Source organism: Silene latifolia, chromosome 10 (assembly GCF_048544455.1).
Source record: "Silene latifolia isolate original U9 population chromosome 10, ASM4854445v1, whole genome shotgun sequence".
NCBI lineage: Eukaryota > Viridiplantae > Streptophyta > Magnoliopsida > Caryophyllales > Caryophyllaceae > Silene > Silene latifolia.
In genome coordinates, this window is record NC_133535.1 from 140,578,235 (window position 1) to 140,601,076 (window position 22,842).

The 22,842-nt window shown below is 43.4% G+C and overlaps 2 protein-coding genes across 2 annotated transcripts; one reads left to right on the forward strand and one right to left on the reverse strand.

The window, feature by feature from the left end:
• Positions 1 to 702: 702 nt before the first annotated feature.
• Positions 703 to 1,972, reverse strand: LOC141606046 (uncharacterized). Its single transcript, XM_074425026.1, has 2 exons — positions 1,031 to 1,972; positions 703 to 927 (listed from the first exon to the last, which is right to left on the reverse strand). The coding sequence occupies exon 1, from the start codon at positions 1,898 to 1,900 to the stop codon at positions 1,034 to 1,036; it is 867 nt and encodes a 288-aa protein (XP_074281127.1). The 5' UTR covers positions 1,901 to 1,972; the 3' UTR covers positions 703 to 927; positions 1,031 to 1,033.
• Positions 1,973 to 14,372: 12,400 nt separating this feature from the next.
• LOC141608363 (uncharacterized) lies at positions 14,373 to 14,876 on the forward strand. The gene has a single exon (XM_074427724.1). The coding sequence runs from the start codon at positions 14,373 to 14,375 to the stop codon at positions 14,874 to 14,876; it is 504 nt and encodes a 167-aa protein (XP_074283825.1).
• Positions 14,877 to 22,842: the final 7,966 nt, after the last annotated feature.

The following is a 22,842-nucleotide window of genomic DNA, read 5'->3' on the forward strand; positions in this document are numbered from 1 at the left end:
CAAAACAACGAGTGCTCCTTATGGAACATTTTACAACAGTTGCGCTACATGCACCGGCCTAAGCTCATCATAAGTTCATAACTGAGCAAAGTCACCCTAACTCCTACTTCGCTCGAAGTTAAATTTCGTAATCCATCAAACTTGGAATGAGTAGAAATAAGAAGCCGGGTATACTGAGTACACTCTGCTTCTTTTGTTCGAATGTAATTGATCGTGGAGAACTGTCGATAATAATCGTTTTAATTGTCGAACATCACATTGAAAATGAGGCCAATTCTTTACTCCCATACGTATTTTATCAAGGCAAAAACTGCCATGAACCAAGTTCTGTAATTATCAAAAGAGCGTAAATATTCTCAAATGTGTACATTTGTTCAAAATAATCTAATCTCTTTTACCTTCTTCTGCACTTGTCAATACTCTCAATTTCTGTTTTTACAATTTCATCCAGCAAGGGTTTTAGTAAATTTTTCGGCGCTCTGTTAATATTTCGGGATGTTTTCTGGATGATATATATCTTTCAAAAACTGAAAATGACATAAATTAAAAATAGAATGAAGTTTAACAATAATTCTGATATTATTCCATCTATATAGACCACACACTTTACTAGTACTATAGATTGAAGATGACGGAAACAAATCGAAGGAAAAATTGTTTGGTTGCGAAGGCAGTAGACAATCAAACCTGCACACTTTGAAGGGAACAATAATAATAATAATAATACATAATACATAATACAATGGTCTCATGATACACAAGTCAATTACAAATAAATTCTGTGTCCAACAAACCCAAATCATCATAATCAACCCAAATCCAATCGACAAAAAAATAATAATAAAATCAAAGCGAAAGACTGGGATAATGGAAGCTCAACATCCTTTCATGTCAATATCTTCCAATTTGTTTCTGCATCTAGCAAACCTGCAACACAAACAAGCATTACTTATTGTAAGACCGTTTTACAGAACGGACATTTCTAGGAAATGACCGGTTGAGTCGGAAATAATAGGAAAATGAGCATTACCATTTATAGGGAGCAAGTGAAACCAGAAGGTGGAGTCTTGCCACAAGTGAGGAGAAGCTGAAGTGCAAGTGGTACATACAGGTTGAGGTTTAGAAGTTTGAGCTTAAGTGTAGTACACAAGCAAGCCGCCGCCTCGGCCTCAACTAGCCCACTCAAAATTGGGCAGCACTTGTTCTTTACGGAGTCACCGAGCCCAATGTGGATAAGTCCGCCTAGAAGGTCAACACATGCTCCCAATTTCAAGGTGTCAATTGGGCATGTATCCTTTGAGCTTGGACCGGTTGGTGTACCTGGGGTTGGGCATGGTTTGCCACTTGGGGTTGGGGTGGATGGTGGGTTCAACACCGGGACTGGTGGGAGTGGTAGCTTTGGGATTGGTACTGTCGGAACTGTGACTGGTGGGAGTGGTAGCTTTGGGACTGGTGGGAGTGGTAGCTTTGGGATTGGTACAGTCGGAACTGTTACTGGTGGAACTGGTAGCTTTGGGATTGGTACTGTAGGAACTGTTACTGGTGGGACTGGTAGCTTTGGGACTGGTACTGTCGGAACTGTGACTGGTGGGACTGGCAGCTTTGGGACTGGTGGGACTGGTAGCTTTGGGACTGGTACTGTCGGAACTGTGACTGGTGGGACTGGCAGCTTTGGGACTGGTGGGAGTAGGGGAAGAGGGGGGAGAGGTAATGTGGGGACGGTGACCGGTGGTACAGGTAAGCCAGAGCCAGGTGTGGGGGAGGAAGGCGGGAGAGTGTGACCGGGTTTGTGCTTAGGAGCCGGGCTGCCACCACAGTAGCCACAACCGAAAATGGGAGTAGCTGAGGAAATGAAGAGCATGCATATGAAGAGGATAGCAGAGGACTTAGAAGAGTCCATGATTGTAGTAAAGCAAGAAGAAGGTTATTAGTGAGGTGAAGGTGTTGAATGTGAGGATATAAGAATAGAAGATGCAAGTGTTATATAGAGGTAATATAGTGAGTGAAGAAGAGTGTATGCATGCAAAAGAACAAAAGAACATTGTTGAAGCATTTCACGTGAACAAGTATTGGGACTATGGGAATGCCCCCAAAATAATACCTCATTGCTAGTTGGCATTTCTTACCCTACTTGTGGCTTGTGCATTATGCTCACGTTGCTTTCTCCCTTTTTACCATTCACTAAATTTATCTTCCCACTTTTTTCATCTTATGACCAAGTTTTAGTAACCGTCTGTCCTGTCCTGGTCATTTGTTTACCCTTTCTATATTAGGGCTTATTCTCATGAGTTATTTGATCTTCCACATTTATAATTTTTCATTTGGCATCAGTGGCGGATTTAGGGGGGGCCTAGTAGGGGCGCTGTCCTGCTGGTCAAGGAAAAATTCAAAAATTTTAGTTAAAATTTCCGAAAAAATTTCAATTTTACGTTATGCCATTAGCCATTACTTGTTCACCCCTCTATATGTAAATCCCTGCTTGTCATTCAAAACAATAACAAAAAATGGTTCCCTCCTCTTTCTTTGATCTTTCTACCAAGAGCAAAGGTAAGCGAATAATCAGACGGTGGGAGTAATTTCAGTTGGTCTTACTTCAGATAGGCCATTTTGATCTGAAGTAATAAGACGGGATTTTGTAACCATTTTACAACTAAATGTTACGACTTTTGAAAAACAAGTTACCATAAACGCACTAGTTGTACCATTGTGGTTACTTTTAACCATAAAATGGTCACATATACTCGTCTAAAGCTTCAGACGAAAAGTGGCCTGGCCGTCTGAAACAAGAATTTGCGAAGTAATTTTGATGGTAAAGTGTAGCGTAGAATCATTGTGAAACTAGATAGAAGCTTGAACAAGTGATCAAATGATTGAGAGCTTTGTGACTACTAGTAAGGCAGTAATTTTGTATATACCATGGGCTCCTAGGATTGGTGGTTTAAATTGCTTATGAAATGTCATGTGAAATGTCAAAATATATAGTTTGATCCATCAAAATATTTGTTTTGATTGTTGTTACATCAACTGTTAACTATAGGTCATGTTCTCCCCTAGGATGTTTCCAAACAATATGATTTGGGTACATTTTTGCCGTAATGTTTGGATTGCTGATCGGAACTGACATTATTGCCAATTGCGGATCCATGTTTAAAGATATGTCTTCGGACACACAAAACGAAAATTTCGTGTGTTTTGTCCGATTTTTAAGCAAAAAGAAAGTTATGTAAAATAGCCACTTTAACAACAACAAAAAAAAAAAAAAAAATAGCCATAACATTTTCATCCAAACTCCGGAATGAAAATTTCTGGATCCACCACTAGTAGTTTCCTCGAGTAACCAAAAGAGACCGCCCTACGATCGTCTTAACACTAGTAGTTTTTGACAAATTTGTTGACGCTAACTAATACTCGCCTGAGATGCAGGCCGGAATCATAGCGAGGGTAAATTCCACAATTTCATACTTAACGTGGCGATGTTGGTGACTATTCCCTTCGTCACAGCGTACCTTTGATACGCCATGGCCTGCACCAAGACACGCCTGTGATGCTAGTCGTCGACTTTGAACAGTTAACGTTAATCCTTGGCTTTTGACATAACCCTAACATTTCTTTTTACAATACAAGTCTTTATTCAAAACATCTTCACTGTTGTCGATGATGATCGAAGATGAATATTTACGTTCCCGTCCCGAGTCTGAAGTCGATATATCATAATCTTACCCCCACTCCCCATCTTTAACCTAAAGCCTTAACTGGCAACAAATTGTATTCTACGATAGACGACGATGATATAATTAAGTAAAAGAGACAAGAACATGTGGCCACCTTCCCAAATTGCAATTCTAAGTAACTTGCTACATTTTTACTTGTTTTAGCCTTCTTTTTATGTCGACCATGGATTTTAGTTATTACAGCAAAATTGGCTGATGGGAAATTAGATAAATCGCAAATAATCCATAATAGGGTATTAAAAACAAATATAGTAATTATACCTCATAATTGTGATCAATCGTGAATAGTAGGTCTTCTGAGAGACCAGAACGATGTAGCAAGATACCAATATCACAAAATTAGGTATCGAAAGTTAGAAAGTGGTTATGAATGTCATAATATAGGTATTAAAAACATGAAATTAGGTAGAAAATAAAGGTTTAAACAGGCGTCAGCAAAGTAGCAAAGTGGTACTAACAAATACGGAGTAATATATAAGGATGAGTTTTTTGCCAAACACAACCTTTAAAAAAAGTATTTTTCAAACATCACCTTTAAAAAAAAGTTTGTAAAACACAACTTTTAATAAAATTTTTGTTGTCAAACACGACTTTTTGGGTGAAAGACTTAACATTTTGCAATGGGTTAACTTTCATTGATGTTTGAAATAACAAACGAGGTCGGTTTGAGGTGTTCTTGAACTCGTTGGAAATGTGGTAATACAAGCTTTCTAGGGGTTATAAATACGATGGTCAAAGGTGGCCTTATGTGGGATCTATAAATGTGTAAAGTAAGGCTAGTTGGAGAGGCTAGCTCTAAAGCGAGTGGTCATAGGGTTTTTCGTGGGTCTTTAAATGGGGTTAGGATATTTTATTTGGTCTGAAATTTGGTATATAGATAGAAGGGAGTGTAAGATAGGTCGGAGTTGTGTTGTTTTTGGTGGTTGTTTGTTGTAAGTGGTGGTTTGAGGTGAGTAAATTGACCCACAAAAAAAAATCTTACTTTGACATTCTTTTGAATGTTTTTTTTACCTCTAAATTAACTCCCCTCGAACCACTACTTTCAACCAACAACTAGCACAAACAACACAACTAAGACCTACCTTACATTCCCCGCTACCTACATACCAAATTTCAAACCAAACAAAGCATCACAACTTCATTAAAAGACCCACTAAAAATTCTCGACCTCCCGCTAATCTCTCCGACCAGACTTACTTTGCACAATAATAGACCCCATATAAGGCCACCTTTGACCATCGTGTTGATAACCCATGAAAAGTTTGTATTTCCACCTTTCCAACGAGTCCAAGAACACCTCAAACCGACATCGTTTGCTATCCCAAACATTGATTGAAAGTAACCATTGCAAAATGTCAAGTCCTTAAGCCAAAAAGTCGTGTTTGACATCAAAAAAAATTATTAAAGGTTGTGTTTTACAATTTTTTTTTTTAAAGGTGGTGTTTGGAAAAAAACTTTTTTTTAAAGGTTGAAGGAATGACATTTTGACAAAAAAAGTGACCACTCAATAATTTATTAAGAGACGGTCTTTCACAATTTTTTTTTGAAAAGTACAGTTCAATCTTCAATTGTATCATCATTTCATATCAAAGTTTACTAGATAATTTTAAAAAAACTAAAATTTTTTGAATTTTTTTTAATGAAAGGTAAGTATAGTATACAATATGTTTCATCCACATTACATTCACATATCTTTTGTCACTCAACTCAACTACTCAATTTACACAACTTTTAGTACTGCCTATACATCCAGGTTCATATACAGCTCTCCAACCATTGCTATCTTTATGCGAAAGTAAGCTAGTATTCAGTTTCTCCATTCTCTGCTTGACAGACCAGTAAACCTGAGAAACCTGAAACTCAGTTCTCATTACCTTAAATTGAAGTCTTGCTTTATTTCTTGCATTCCAGATGATATAAGTAGCATAAACCTGGCAAGCACTGATGACTTTCCTCTGCAATTTGCTCTTGTGTCGTCGATTGGAGCACCACTGACTTAGGGCATGGCCATTAAGTCGGACTCTCAATCAGTGTTAGTTGAAGGAGACTGATACAATATTTGCTGAATGCACAATTATAAAAAAGATGTGAGTGGCTCTTATGTAATATTCCATTGATAGGCTTAAAATCTGACTACCACTTAAAAAGGATTGAAAGTACTACTTAGATCAACAAAATGCACTTTTTTTTCTGGTTATCCATGCGAAAGAACTCTATAGTTAAGCGTGCTTGGCTGAGAATAGTTTTAGGATGAGTGACCTCCTGGGAAGGTTCCCGGGATGCACATGAGTGAGGACAAAATGTGTTGGAAAGGACCCGTGTTGATCTGTGGGCCATGTACACAGCTCGACAAGTTACCGTGAGTGACCGTCGGGAGATGTTATCATCTCGGTTTCCCGAGGCGGTGAAATCGGAATTACAATTAAGAAACTCTTTACATAAATAACAAGTTTAGTGATTTACAAAACAAAGAATGAATAAAATGTGAACTATCCCCGTCTCCCACGTGACACCAAACCAACCTGTACTTAACCTGCTCCCCCATATGATCGGAAATATCATATGAATCGACACAGGCCACCCCGGAAATAAGTGACAATTTACACAGACACACGTCAGTTTCAAAAAATAATCACGAGACACTACATGATAACTAAATATGCAACATGCCAATAATATGAATGAGACACGATTATACAATCATCACGCCGGTGCTAGGGACACGCCCATGACACCTCACAAACAGGTACCGGAACACGCCCAGACGTACCGGGTCCTTTAGCCAACCGGATCCCCTACCAGACGCCGTGTCTCAACCACACGAGTCCCTCCGTACTCAAGTCATTAATTTGCATATCCCTCTTACGTCTCCACAACAACAAGTAACCAATCATAATCCACCATATCCTCCAATATACGACACAACACAAAAATGCAAGACACCACATAACATGCCAATTACCGACTCATCAAGTCGTCTTAACCAATATCATGTTATAATGCATTTCTAGTAACATATGAACTTACGACAACATGTTATAATGCAATGACTACTTAATGACGACTCACATGACCATTTAAACATATTGAAACTGAGTAGGATTAACCTACCTTTTAGAAAATCTCCATAAGCTACTCAACACATGCAAGATCCGCCTCATAAAACCCTTTCCTAAATACGATAATAAAATACGTATAATTACTAACTAATTTAATTAAATTAAATACGTAATTTAAATAAAAAATCCGTCTTAATACACTACCGAAAACCCATGAAAATAACCTATAAATCGCCCAAACACCGCCACCACGACGACCAACCACCACCTGCTGCCGCTGCCACCGTGGACCACCACCACCACTAGCCATGGTGGACCATGACCAACAGCGCCCCACCTCCCATAACCAACGACGACAACCACACAACACAAAGCAAAACACACTCACAACCTACCCTCCAGCCACCACCGACCACCACTAACCGATACCAGCCACCACTGTAGCCTCCTATGACCACGGTGGATCCAGTTGCCATCCCACAACCATGACAACAACAACAATAACAGCCGACAACAATAACAACAACAACATTCCACCACTCGCCTAAACTCCCCCTTTTCCACCACCGTACAACCACCTATACCGCCACCACTGACCACCACTGCCACCCTCACTCAACCCACAACACAACCACCCCGCTACTGCTTTAGGCCAGTCACGGTAAGAGGGGTAAAAACCCATCCCAAAACCGAGTCATACAACCACATAACAATCTAGATCTAATCGGTCAAACCTATTTTTATGCGGTCAACAACGGGTTTGGTATGGTCAGCGACGGTCCTAAGGTGGTTCGAGGTCGAGGCGGGTCAACGATATAAATTAATTAAGATATAGACTAATATAAGACGATCTTACCTTACGCTCTCAAGGCGGAGGGACAAAATCTTCAACTTTCTCTTCCTTTTTTCTCTCTCCCTCTCTTCTCATTTGTGTGGTGGATTTGTGATGTGGTGAATGGATAAGATGGGTGGATGAGGCGAGATGGAGTATATATATGTATTATGTATTGTTATTATTATCATTATTATTTTATTATTCCGTCTTATAACTCAACTTGTAAAATACAATATAATTTTATTAAATATATTTACCCATTTACCGTTGACCAGCCTTTGACCAAGGTAATAAAATACGGGATATTACAGTCTTCCCTCCTTAAAATGAACTTCGTCCCACTCTCTCCTTTCCTCAAGTCTTCTCAAGGCTTATTAAGTCTCGTCACCGATTCTCATGCGCTCTCTCACCTCAGATGCTTATTTACCGTATACGTTCCTTTATAAACATCACAATCATTCCAAGGTTCCTTGTTCAACTCCTATTACCTTCTCACATTCCACACTTTCTCTTTCCGTAACTTCCGAGTTGTTACATTTACGCCCCCTAAAAAGAACTTCGCACTGAAGTTCAACGGTGAAAATCCATATGATCATATAACCCTAGGGTTCCTAAAGAGGTCAAAGCACAAGGTCAATCAAGGGTTTACGCTCTACTTCCCTAAGCCACTCCCAACGCATGTTGGTTGTGCACCTACGTCTATCACGACTCAAACATTATCATGTATGCATATCACGTCGAATCTCATACACTCACATGTATGCATGTCAAATCACACAAATGTGTGGACTCCATGAAACAATTAAACATTGCCAAAATGGCTCAACCATAAACAACACTTCAATTCCGTACACAATGCTACGCGTGTACCGCGATAAATCCACCACATGATCACATATGTGTTTTCCATATCCATTCCCATCCATCATCAACACTCCCGCTTATACGGAAGACCACAACACAACCATGCAAATGACCACTATGCGACACAGAATTTGCATTTTTCATCTTACTTTTATACAACAAAATAAAATCACGTCAATTAACACACGTCACACAAGGTTATCACATCATTTCTATCATCAATCCACTCATGTCGAATTGACGATTTCCATTTAATTGCAAAGTGCCACCTAATATAATCAAACGTATCAATTCATAAGAATATAACCCATGTAGGGCCAATATGTTCATCTAGATATAAACTACGAAATACGAGATACCCTTAATACTTGGCCGAGTATTGGCAAAACAAGGGTCAAGGCAATCCACTCGATCGAGTGAGATGGTCCATTCGGTCGAGTAGGAGTCACTCGGTTGAGTGAATGGGACACTCCGCTGAGTGGCACATAGGCAGAATTGGGTTCGGTCCAAAATCACTTCCAAGTAAACCTGGCGAAATGGGCCAGACCTGAATGACCCGACCCGAAAAGGCTGACCTGAGACCCGAAAATGACCCGAACTTGCTTGACCCAAATACGTCCTGAAACGCAAATTGACCCAACCCGACCATTGTCTGACCCAGTGTTGACCTAACCCGAGGTGACCCAACCCGAAAAGACTCGACTCATAATTGACCTGATCCCAAATGATTTGATGTAACCCAAAATGACCCGAAACGACTAGTAGAAAGTCATATTAATATTATAAATATCAAAATAAAGTTTCATTGGTTACAATAATCCCAAATAAATAGTTAAATTTGCAAAATAATACTCCTCCTGTTCAGCCTATAGTTCCCTTTCATTATAATACTCCTCACATATATTAGAGAAAGGGGAACTATAGGCTGAATAGGATTGAGTATTTCTTAATCAAAATAGTACTAATTTAAGTGCTTAGCCATTAACTCAAAAGCAACCCGACCCAAAATGACCCATATCCGAAAATGACCCAACCTGAAATGACCCGACAATAGGTCACCTGAAATCCACTCGAAACCCGAAACTGACCCAACCCGACCCGAAATGTGTGACAGACCCTAAATGACCTGACCCAAACTGACCCGACCCATACCTGACCCGAGTGACCTGTTTTGCCAGCCCTACTTCCAAGGTCACTTATTCTAGCACACGAATGCAATTAAACCCAAAGGTGACTAATGCACCATTAAATAACCATATTAAAACATACTCACGGCCTTATTGCCATCATTACAACCCAACTAAAATAAAATATGATACAACATCACAACTTAATAAAACACTACCACAAAGTCACAATGTCTAACACGGATGTTTCACAGAGAACTAGGAGACAATTCTACGGCAACATACATGTTACCATTCATGGGGTCAAAGTCCCACATAACCATTTTCACACTTATACACACCTACTTAAATTAAACGGTTATACGATATAACACAAGTAATCAAAATACTCTAACTACACAATTGGGCCCACATGCATCCCATATCGTACTCTCAAGTTCATAACCATGGAGACCAACTTGGTAGTGCTACATCCACAACTCTATCTCACAAAATAACACCGCCGAAAAATTGACGTCGGTATAATAATATAACCATAAATTACTATATCACACGTGTACAATAACTCTCAAGTAGTCTCACCACTAGACATTACTACGGCTTTTAGCAGACATCTCTCACCGTCCAATCTTGTTGTTGGAAAACAGAGAGAGAAAGAATGATAGAGAGAGAAAGTGATTTAGGGTTCATCTTTTCTTAATTAGCAATGGCTAGACAAAGGAAAAATCTCCCTAAATCTAGTAGATTAATTAAAGTAATAGCAAATAATAATACTAAAAACACAAAAAACCAAAAAATAGTAGTAATAACACATCTCTTAATTATAATTCTGGTTCGCAATATCGTATAATCTCGCTTTCTAATCACGACAAAGAAGATGATGTTGGTCAAACTCAGGAGCCGGCATATCTTCTTCGTCCCTATAATCTGAATGCGGTCATGGAGTCTATCTTGGAGGAAGAATCTGATGAGGACTGGGAGGATGTTGCGAGGAAAGACAAGTCACCAGGGTCTGCTTCTCCATCTGCATCTAGGGTAAGTGGACTGAAACTTACAGAGTCTGATGTTAAGGGTGAATTGGACTATTGGTCGACGGCTGTCTATTGCTATGTTTTGGGTGCAAATCCTCTATGGAAGGTGTTAGATGGTTTTGTTAAGCGTATTTGGCCCGAGGTTGAAAATATTGCTTTTCATTCTAATGGAATCTTCTTGGTTAGATTTAAAACTGAAGTTGTTAAGCTTAGGATTCTGTAGGCGGGTCCAGTCTTCTTTGATAACAAACCTGACGTTGTCAAGGAATGGACTCCGTCGTCTAAATTGATTAGGGAAGCAGTTGATGTAGTTCCTATTTGGATCAGGTTTTATGAGCTTCCATTAAAGTTCTGGGGAAATGCTCTTAAGAAGATTGCCATTCTTGTAGGAGCACCGATAAGATGTGATAGCAACACCCAGCTGATGACTTTTATTGGTTATGCACATATCATGGTGGAAGTAACTGTTGGGGAGGCTTTACCTGATGTGGTGGAATTCCAGGATAAGATGGGTAACCCTCATAGGCAAATTGTCCACTATGAGTGGAAGCCTACCATCTTCACTGAATGCAAGGTTATGGGGCATTTAGCTCGTGACTGCAGGAAGAAACACAACACACAGAAAGCTCACCCTCAGGGAAGGAAAGTTTGGGTGCCTAAGAAAGTAGCACCAGTTTCCCCCAAGGCTGGGAATCAGCTCACTGTGGTTGCTGACAAGCCGAGTGGGAAGAAGAGCAATGTAGAATTGGGTACTGGAAAAGGAGTTTTTGTTACTCCCATGCCCTTCCAGTCTGTATTCTCTCTTACTAGAATATTCACTCAGATGACTAGATAAGGGGGTATAGGAATTCAGAGCAATAGGAGGACATTCCTTGAAGTGGTTGAACGTTCCATTCAGATTAGAGAGGTTTGTGAGCCTGAAAAGGAGGATAATACAACTTTAATAGAGAATGGGTAGCATTGGGTTTTGGAATGTGAGAGGGTTTAATAGTGGGAATAAACAATCTGATGTTAGAATATTTTTGCAGTTGAATAATGTAGGTTTATTTGGTATTCTAGAAACTAGAGTTAGAAGGAATTCCATAAATAAAGTGCATAATGGTTTAGGGATGAATTGGTCCATGGATAACAATATAGATGCTCATGATAGGGGCAGAATATGGCTAGTTTGGGATCCTATGAATTATAAAGTTGAGATTATTAGTAGTCAAGCTCAGATGATGCACTCCAGGGTTACCTTCTTGCCTACTAGGGTTCAATGGTGGGTGTCTCTTGTTTATGGTTTCAATAGGGTTGCTGATAGAGTCTCTCTTTGAGAGTCTCTTAATCTTATGGCTGGTGTGGTAAATGGACCATGGATGGTTATGGGGGACTCTAATAACGTGTGGGCAATGGATGAGAGGATTGGGTTTGAAATTACTAATGCAGAGTTGAGGGGTTTCCAGGAGTGTGTAGCTAATTGTGGGTTGATGGATGCTCCTGCCCAGAGGGCTTTTTTCACCTGGAACAATAAGCATGATGTTGGTGACATGGTGTTTAGTAGAATTTACAGAGTGTTGATCAATGATGAGTGGTTGGAACAGTTCCCTGCTGCTAACATTATTTTTCACCTTGAAGGGCTTTATGATCATTGCCCCTGTACAATTACTCTTTGGCCTACTACTGAGAGAAGGAAAGGCAGCTTCAAGTTCTTTAATATGTGGGGGCAAGATGCAAATTTCTTGACAATTGTTAAAAGTGTATGGGATACTCAGGTTGAGGGGGTATACCATGTTTCAGATAGCTAAGAAGCTCAAGGCTCTTAAGAACCCTTTGAAAGATTTGAATAAGTCTAGTTTTTCAAATGTTGAAACTTCAGCAAAGGTGGCATTGCTCCATTTATATGAAATACAAAAACAACTTCATAATTCTCCCACTGATGTTATTCTGAGGCTGCTGAGAAGTTGGCTGCTAGTGCTTATAGGGAGTTGGATGCTGCTTGGAAGAGCTTCCTTAGCCAGAAAGCTAAGTTTCATTGGATGAGTGATGGAGATGAAAACTCTCATTACTTCCACAATGTGATGAAAGCTAGAAGACTTCATAATAGGGTATTGTGTATTCAGGATCTCCAAGGGATTACACATGCAACTATTAACAACATTGAGATGGCCTTTCAGGAGTACTATATTCAGTTGCTGGGGTCTAGTAAGCTTGTTGGGGATGTGCACTTCTCTACTGTCAAGCAAGGCAAGGTGGTTAGTGTGGAACAAGCTAATTGTATGATTAGCTCTGTGACTGCTGATGAAATTAAGAAGGCCCTCTTCTCCATTCCTGCAAACAAAGCACCTGGACCAGATGGTTACTCTTCTCAGTTGTTCAAAGATGCTTATAGTATTGTTGGCACTGATATTTTTAAGGCGGTTAAGGAATTTTTTGAATTCGGTAATCTGCTGAAACAAATTAATTCTACAACCTTGACCCTAATCCCTAAAAAAGAGAGACCTATTAGTGTGGCTGATTTTAGACCCATTGCCTGTTGCAATGTCATTTACAAGACCATCTCTAAAGTGATTTGAAATAGGCTAGCTAAGGTGCTCCTTGAGATTATCAGTCCTAATCAAAGTGCTTTTATTAAGGGAAGGGAAATTGTGGATAATATTCTGATTTGTCAGGATTTAGTAAGATTGTACAATAGGAAGTCTTGTTCTCCTAGATGCATAATGAAAATAGACCTCAAGAAAGCCTATGACTCAATTGAATGGAAATTTATTGAGCAAATGATGACAACTCTTAGATTCCTTTCCCAGATGATTAGATGGGTAATGGTGTGTGTTTCCTCTCCCTGGTTTACTCTATCCCTTAATGGCTCTAGTTTTGGTTATTTCCAGGGAAGGAGGGGTATTAGACAAGGTGACCTCATGCCCCCTCTGTTATTTACCATCTGTATGAAGTATTTGAGTAGGGTCCTTGCTGTGGTGACTGACAACATGGACTTCAATTTTCATCCCCTCTGTAGAGCTATGAAGTTAAGTCATTTATGTTTTGCAGATGACTTACTTATATTCTGTAGAGGGGATAGGGGTTCTATTAAAGTGTTGTTGAAAGCCTTTGCTACATTCTCTAGTGTTTCTGGGTTGGAGATGAACTGTGACAAGTCAAATATATACTTCAATGGGGTTTGTCAAGCTGAGGTTGATTATGTGTTGAGGGTTTCTGGTTTCAAGATTGGACAATTCCCTTTTAGGTACCTTGGGATTCCTATTTCCTACAAGTGTATGGTTATAGGGGATTGCACTCGTCTTGTTGAAAAGGTGGTAGCTAGAATTTGTGGGTGGGGTGCCAAGAAGCTGAGTTACACTGGCAGACTGGTGTTGGTTCAGAGTGTACTATCACAGCTTCATGTGTACTGGTCTATGATTTTTGTCATTCCAGTCACATTCATTGACAGAATCACTACTATTTGTAGGAATTACTTATGGTCTGCTTCAGAACAGTATGGGAGAGCACCTTCAGTGTCCTGGAAGTCTGCGTGCACTGATAAGAAGTATGGAGGATTGGGGATTGTTAATAGCAGACAGTGGAATTTAACTATGATAGGGAAATATACTTGGTGGTTAGCCTGTAAGAGTGATCATCTTTGGATCCAATGGGTTGATCACATTTATATGAAAGGCATAAATTGGAGAACTTATGAACCCAAGCAAAATACAAGTTAGACGTGGAGGATGATTTGTAAAGTCAAAAATATGCTGAAGTCTGGGTATGGTAATAATCTGTGGTCTGTTGGTAATGGTGAGTATACTATTAAGGCTAGGTACCAATGGCTACAAGGATCAATGGCTAAGGTAGACTGGTATCCTCTGGTTTGGAATAGATTCAATGTTCCTAAACAATCCTTTATCACCTGGCTGTGTGTTAGGCAAAGGCTTCTAACCAAAGACAGATTGCAGGCTTTTGGGGTCCCTAATGATGGGCTTTGTGAGCTGTGTAAGGTATGTGATGAGACTCATCTGCATCTTTTCTATCAGTATCCATTTAGCTCTTCTTGCTGGCAGTTGTTAAAGGACTGGCTAGGTGTTCAACTACCTGGGCAGGACATTATCAATTGGTGTGTGAAATGGAGGTGCAAATCCTTGCTGAAGAAGAATATTGTCTTTGCTGCCGTGGTTGCAGTTCTGTACTCCATTTGGCAATGCAGGAATCTATGTCGTCTTGAACTGTGGGTGAAAGCTCCTAGAGTAGTAATTTAGGAGGTCCAAAGTAGCATCAAGCAACGGTATTTATCCAGAAGTTGGCCATCTAGATTTCAGCAAGTTTATGTATTCTAGGATGGTTTAGCTGTATTGATGTTTAGTTGATTGTGTAGGTGGTAACTTTCATCTCAAAGCCATGTAATGCATTTATGCACTCATTATATATTAATATATTTCACATTCCACCTAAAAAAAATCTCAACTTGTTCTCAACCATAATCTTCAATCATGTTCAATAATAACATATCTCAACATGCAATCCAAGCCTCATTCGTTACCCATACGTTCAAACACTCAACAAATATTCAACCTAGATTATACATCACTCATTATCCAAAAATTACCTCATACAATCATCTTTCTCAACTCAAGACACCTTACGCAAGCTAAAGTCACTTCCTCGTACTCCCAATTTCCAACCTAAATTATACACCTACCAACTTACACGATTCAAATCCATATCAAATGAACAAACTTACATCAATCCCAATTGATGGGGCATATTCCGCACCCGCTGACCGAGTCAACATATTGAGCAAGGTCAAAGCCAAAAGAAAACAAGTCAAAGGAAAAGCGACCTAACCGACGAAGCCTGTCGGCCTGTCACTTGGGTCTCGGCTCGGCAACTAGCCGGCCGAGAAGCATATCCGCGTACTCACATCCAGTCCCCTCGGCATGGAGTCAACCAGGCCTGCCGGCCTGTCATGGGTCCCTCGGCCGAGGGTAAGACAGTCTTTCCACCTGCTATGCCACTTGGCCACTACGTGACAAAAGGTGAAAGTCTATAAATACTCCACATCTCTCATTGAGAAACTAACTGGAAAATCTGGTATAAACTCCCTTATCTCTCTACAATATACTTTGCCAAGTTAACATACAACTTATCTCTCTAAGTTTACTGACTTGAGCGTCGGAGTGAGTACGTTCGGCCCCAAGCCGAGCCCTCAGTTTGTTCATCTTGACAGGAAAAAGTGAAAGGAAGAGACAAGCAACGACATCATTCTACAAGCTTAAGTGGTCACAATCCTGCTCCGGAATTACACCCGGAACACCAATAAAACACATGTTTCACATTCATAACTCTCAAGATGCAACACCACTCATCACAAATTATTAGCACTTGACCCTTTGCCCTCATAAGCTCGTCGAATCACTCTCATTTTACATCCTCTCAATCATAAGCACGTGCGTGTCATTCGACTCACCAAAGTCGGACAAGAAGCCCTTCCCGCCAGAGGGAGAGAAGCCGGACTAAGGTTGCGAGGAGCCGATCGCCGCGTGTCATTCGACACGTGGTCAGACAGCCCCTCAGTACCTATGTCCTAGAGATCCCTGTGCCGACCAAGCTGAAGCTGCCGCCCTTATAATACAAAGGGGATAGCGACCCAACCGACCATGCCGAGGCTTTCGAGTCGTACATGTCGGTATGGGAGCAGCCTGAAAAGGTGTGGTGCCGAGTCTTCCCAACGACCCTCCATGGCATGGCTCAGAGTTGGTATAAGGGGCTACCTAATGGCTCGGTATACTGTTATGCCGACCTGAGAGACAATTTCATAGCCCAGTATGCTTGCAACAAGAGAAGGGCCGTGGAAACATCAGATCTCCTAACTATCCGACAGGGGAAGGACGAGTCCCTCCGAAGCTACGTGAAAAGATTCGACGCTAAGGTTCAGCAGATCCGTGAGCTGAACACCGAACTGGCGGCCTTCGCGCTGATGAAAGGCCTCCCGAAAGGCGAGTTCAAAAACGAGCTGATCAAGTGCGAAGACCTCAACTTAGACTCCGCCAGAAAGATGGCCGACCGAGCCGTAAAGGTGGAGGACTATCACAAAACCTGGGTAGGCCACAGTGAAGCTGGGCACCCAGAGAGGAAGAGCCGCCGGGACATCTATATGAAGGACGCCGTGACGGGAATAGGTCACGGCCTGAGAGATTTAATAGGAAACAACACTCGGTGGGCGCCGGGGGGAGTTCGGGACCGTACAACCAGAAGCGGTACAACAGTCTCACCCCCCTGGTCGCCTCTCCAGCCGAGGTCTTTACCCTAAGCAAAAATGATGGACAGAAGTGGGCAAGGCCCCCCAAGGCGAGGGGGGACGGTGACACCAGCCAGTTTTGTGAATACCACGGCCACACCGGCCATAAAACTGACAATTGTCGACATCTAAGAAACGCCATCGAAGAGCTAATCCGAAAGGGGAACCTCACCAAGTATGTAGCTGGAGGCCCAGGAGCAAGCGCCGGCGGGGCGAATAGAAAATCAGTATTCCAACGAATGGGAGTGATCCAGGTTGTCATCGGGGGAAACGAGAACGGTGGGTCAGATAATGGGCACAAACGACACCTAAATGAGTTATACCAAGCCATCAACTTTGTGCCTAAAACAGCGATCCCCGCTTCCACCATCCCCGATATAACCATCGGAAAGAAGGACTACGAAGGAGTCGTCGCCCCGCACAAATGACCCCCGCTCGTAGTCCACCTAGATATAGCCAACCACTTGGTCAAAAGGTGCCGATTGACACAGGGCGCCTACACGAACATCATGTTCGGGGAGTGTTTTCTTAATCTCGGTCAATATTGGAGACCCGAGCCCCTGCATTAACCCGCTATACAGACTTCTCCGGGGCCGGCACGGTACCCCCGGGTCAATCAAACTGCCAGTGATGTTCGGCCAAGCGGACGCGGCTAAAAATGTTCTATCTGAGTTCGTGGTTATCGATGGTTCGTCTGCCTACAATGTTCTCATAGGCCGGGTCACTTTGAGCGAGGCCGATGCAGTAATGTCCATCCGGGCCCTGACATTGATGTACGTCTCGGACCGGGGGGAAGCACAAAAGCTCGTCTCAAAGGACGAGAGAGATGAAATAGTCAATATCCAAGTGTCTGCCAGGGGGTGCAACATGCAATCCCTCAAAGTGGCGAAGAAATCGGAGAAAGGGAAGAGCCCATCCTTGCAGCAGGAACGCGAACCGATGGATACTAATGTCGGCATGGTCGAAGGAGCCGAGACCGAGGAAGTGGAAATTGACCTAGAGCGCACCGTAACTGTCGGTGTCGACCTGGAGCCAAAATTCAGAGCGGATCTCCTAGACCTACTGAGAAAGAACAAAGATGTCTTCGCATACTCGGCCGAGATGCCGGGCGTGAGCGGGAGGTGATCGTTCACAAGTGAACGTACTCTCCACCGCTCGGCTGTCAAGCAGAAGATGAGGAACTCCTCGGCCGAGAAGGATGAGGCCATCAAAGCCGAAATAGACAAATTATTAGCGGCGGGCTTTATCATGCCTTGTACTTACCCTGAGTGGCTAGCAAATGTTGTAATGGTGAGGAAATCGTCAGGGGCGTGGAGGATGTGTGTTGATTTTACCAATCTTAATAAAGCGTGCCCTAAAGATTGCTATCCCTTGCCTCGAATAGATAGTTTAATTGACACCACGGCAGGCTACACTATGCTAAGCCTGCTAGACGCCTTCTCAGGGTATCATCAGGTATTTATGGCCGAGGAAGATATGCCTAAGTGCGCATTCATCACCATTCACGGCACATTCATGTATAAAATGATGCCGTTCGGTTTGAAGAACGCTGGCTCAACTTACACCAGGTTGGTGGACAAAGTGTTCCAAAATAAAAAAGGGCGAAACATCGAGGCTTACGTCGACGATGCTATTGTAAAAAGCAAGTCTGACAGCGAACACTTAGCCGATTTGAGCGAGACATTTTGTTCTCTAAGGAAATATAAAATGAAGCTTAACCCAAAGAAATGTAACTTCGGTGTCTGGGCCGACAAGTTCCTCGGCGTGCTCGTCAGCGCCAGGGGAATTGATGCCAATCCGGAGAAAGTCAAAGCAATACTAGACCTACCGGAGCCGAGAAATCAAAAAGAGGTTATGATGCTGACCGGAAGGATGGCGGCTCTCGCCCGCTTCATCTCTCGGTCGGCCGACAAGAGCACTCCGTTCTTTAAAGTGCTGAAGGGGAATAAAGACTTTAGCCGGGGAGGAACAGAGCACGGCTTTCGTGCAACCGAAAGCCCACCTTCGACACTACCGACCCCTGTCCGGGCCGACGCTGGGGAGACGCTATATCTATACTTAGCGATTACCTCGGCCACGGTCGATCTTGTAATCGTCAGGGAAGAAAATAAGCAGCAATACCCAATTTACTTTATCAGCCATACACTGCTGGCCGCCGAAAGAAATTACCCACTAATCGAAAAGGCAGCCCTCGCCGTCGTCGTTGCCGCAAGGAAGCTGAAACCCTACTTCGACGCACATCCCGTGACGGTCTTAACCGACCAGCCATTGGAGAAAGCATTAGAAAAATTCGAAAAATCCGGCAGACTTATCAAATGGGCGGTGGAGCTCTCCGGCTTTGGCATTCAAGATGTTGAGGCCTTCGATAAAGGGGCAAGCGCTTGCAGACTTCCCCGGCCGAGTGCACGTACCAAGAAGAATCACATCCGGCGTGTGGGAAGTGTATACCGACGGGTCCTCCACGGCGAACACTCGGGGAGCCGCATCCTTATCATCGCCCTAACGGAGACGAGTTTGAGTACGCCTTGAAGTTTACCTTCTCGGCCTCAAATAACGAATCCGAATATGAGGCGGTGATAACTGGAGTCGAGTTAGCTAGAGCTGCCGGGGCGGAGCATATTGTGGTGAAAACAGACTCGCTCTTAGTGACTAATCAAATCCGAGGAGAGTATGAGACTCGAGACGATGGGATGGTAAGGTACCTGGAGAGGGTAAAAGCTGACACCTCAAAATTAAAATCTTTCCAAATACAATGCATCCCCAGGTCTGAGAACAACCGAGCCGACGCTCTCTCAAAACTTGCCAGTTCAAGCACCAAAAATGTCATCGAACCGTGTTTGGTGGATATCGAAATGCTAAAAGCATCACTGAGACCGTCGACATGGTGGGCGACATCGAAGCCGAGACGACGTGGATGACTCCGATAATGAAATACAAGCTGACAAAAGAGTTGCCGGAGGACCGCAGTCTGTCTTAGAAGATAAGAAGGATCGCTGCAAGATACTTAGTGTTCGAAGGGGAATTGTACAGAAGGTCCGTAATAAGACCACTCTTGAAATGTGTCGGCCCAGCCGACGCGGAGCTTATACTGACAGAGATTCACGAAGGCATCTGCGGACATCACATGGGGGCGAGAACGCTAGCCCACAAAGCTCTCCGAGCCGGCTACTTCTGGCCTACCATGCTGAAAGATTCCAGGGCAAAAACCAAGAAGTGCAAAAATTGTCAGATGCATGCTCCGGTAATACATGCACCTTCCCGAGACCTGCAACCAGTACTTAGTCCCCTACCATTTGCACAGTGAGGGATGGATTTATTAGGACCATTTCCGACGGCCTCCGGAGGAAGGAAGTACCTGATTGTCGCCGTTGACTACTTCACCAAATGGGTCGAGGCTGTCGCGGTACCTGCCAAGACCACGGCGGCCGTAAGAAAGGTGATTTGGGAGAACATCATAACTCGTTTTGGGTTACCCCAAGTCATTGTATTTGACCATGGCCGAGAGTTTTGGAGCGAAATGGTGATGAATTGGTTGGAAGAGCTCGGTATCAAATTTGCATACTCCTCCGTCTGCCACCCTCAGAGCAATGGGAAGGCGGAGGCAGCTAATAAAACAATACTAAACGGGTTGAAAAAGAAGGTTGAAGATCTAAAGGGAAGATGGGCTGATGAACTACCCGGCGTCCTGTGGTCCCTTCGAACCACGGAGAAAGAAGCAACAGGGTACAGTCCATTCCACCTAGTCTATGGGTCTGAGGCCGTCCTGCCAATTGAAGCAGCGGTGCCAACATTCAGAATGCAAACCTTTAACCCGATCGATAATGAAGAAGGCCTGAGAGCCTCCCTAGACCTGGTCGAAGAAAGTCGAGATACGGCACGGCTCAAATTGGCAGTATATCAAAACCGAATGAGAAGAGCCTACAACCGTAGGGTCCACAAAAGAGACTTGAGAGTAGGAGATCTAGTCCTGAGAAAGTCGGCCGCAACCAACAAAGGAAACATCCATGGTAAGATGACGGCCAACTGGGAAGGACCCTACAGGGTGATTGAAGAAATGAGGCCGGGGACATACCGGCTGACAGACATGGAGGGTGTGCCTCTAATGAGCCACTGGAACACAGACAACCTTAGGAAATATTTTGTATAGCGGCGGAGGTGTCCGAGACCGTTGTGGGCACCCCAACGCGTGATTATATCTTATGAAGAGTGATCCAAGTTTTCCATCGAAATGCTTGTCCCCTCCGTAGTCGTACCAAAGTAGACGCCACGGCCAAAGCCGGGCAGTCACTACAAATGCAGTTGATACTCGCGAAAGCGACCAACATGCTTAAGAACGTATAAGTACAGTTGAGAAACGCAAATCTGACTGCCTCGGTCAATCCGGGAGTGGCAGAGGAAGCGATCAATATGTCTATAGATACGAATGCAGTCGAGCCGTAACCTCGATTGCCTCGGCCAAAGCCGGGAGTGACGGGGAAAAACGACCGATATGCTAACATGTTTACAACAGCAGTTGGGAAGCGCAAATCTGACCGCCTCGGCCAGACCGAGAGTGGAGGAGGAAGCGACCGACATGCCAACATGTTGCTATGCAAATTGGGAAACGTGAATCTTGCTACCTCGGCCTGTTCAGGTGCAGCAGGAGGGCACGACCAATATGCTAAAAACGTTTAAGTACAGTTGAGATACGCAATCTAACTGCCTCGGCCAAGCCAAAGGTAAAACGAAAAAGCGCTCAATATGTTTAAAAACGTAAGAAGACAACTTAATGGAGGATGAGATCAAAGCCTCGGCCAAGCCGAAGGCAAATAAACATACTTTATTAAAAATGTTTACAAGTGAGACAAAATCAAGTCGACGGCCGTCCCCATAGGGATAGCCTAAACACAACCTACCAAAATTTAACAAAAAAGAAGGAACAACAAAAGATTACAACATTAAGACATGAAGCGCCAAAAGGATGGCAGGGAGGAAAAGGCTCAATAGTTGGCTCCCGAACAGCTGAAGCTGTCCGAAGGGCCGGGTGAATCTGGTGACGACCACCCGTCTCCCTATGCTTGTTGCTGCTCGCCACCGGCAGCAGTAGCAGCATCACCAACGGTGGGCGGCCCAGAGGACGACTTGGCAGCTTCACTTGCCTTTGCCCTCTCAGCCTCCTCTCTAGCCTCCACCTTATCATCATGGGCCGCCTTGGCCGCAGCTTCCTGTGCAGCCTTCGCCGCCTTCGCCTCGACCGCGGCCTTGGCCTCCGCAGCAGCCGCCTTCTCATCCAGAAGCCTGTCAAAATCTGGCCACGGAAAGATGCCTTCAGGAAGGAGCTCTTTAATCGCATCCCTGGTAGCATCTTCAGCTTGGTCCCGGTACCGGGCACACATTTCAGGGATGATGATGGTTTTCAGCATCTCAATATCCTTGTCCCTCTGAGCAAGGATAGCCTTTGTGCCCTTATGCTCCTTCGCCTCGGCCAAATGCAGGGACTTCCATCTTTCCCTCTGCTCAACCATGGCCTTATAACCACCCTCAAGCTTGTTTCTCTCCTCCCGCACTTAGCAAAGATCGGCCAACGCAGACTCAACCTTAGCTCTCTCGGCCAGGACCACCTTCTCAGCGTCCTCCTTAAGCTTTCGCTCAGCGAGGAAGTCCTTCATGGTGGCCAGGAAGTCCTTCTTCGTCCTCTCAGCCTCCTTCCTAGCAGCGGCAAGCTCAAGCCTAAGCCGTTTGAGCGTAGGGGCAGTTTGAGCCACGAGCTTTTCTTGCTCGATAAGATGAGTGCCGGCTAGTTCAGCCCACTTCACCAGCCTTTTGGCCAACCTTATGCCGTCCGCCCTGAGCTGAACGGAGGAAACCTTCTCGGACGAGGAGTCGGCGGCGGCATTTTTGTCGCCCGTCTGCACAGGCTGCTTCTCCGATTGCCGTTCGGTGAGAAC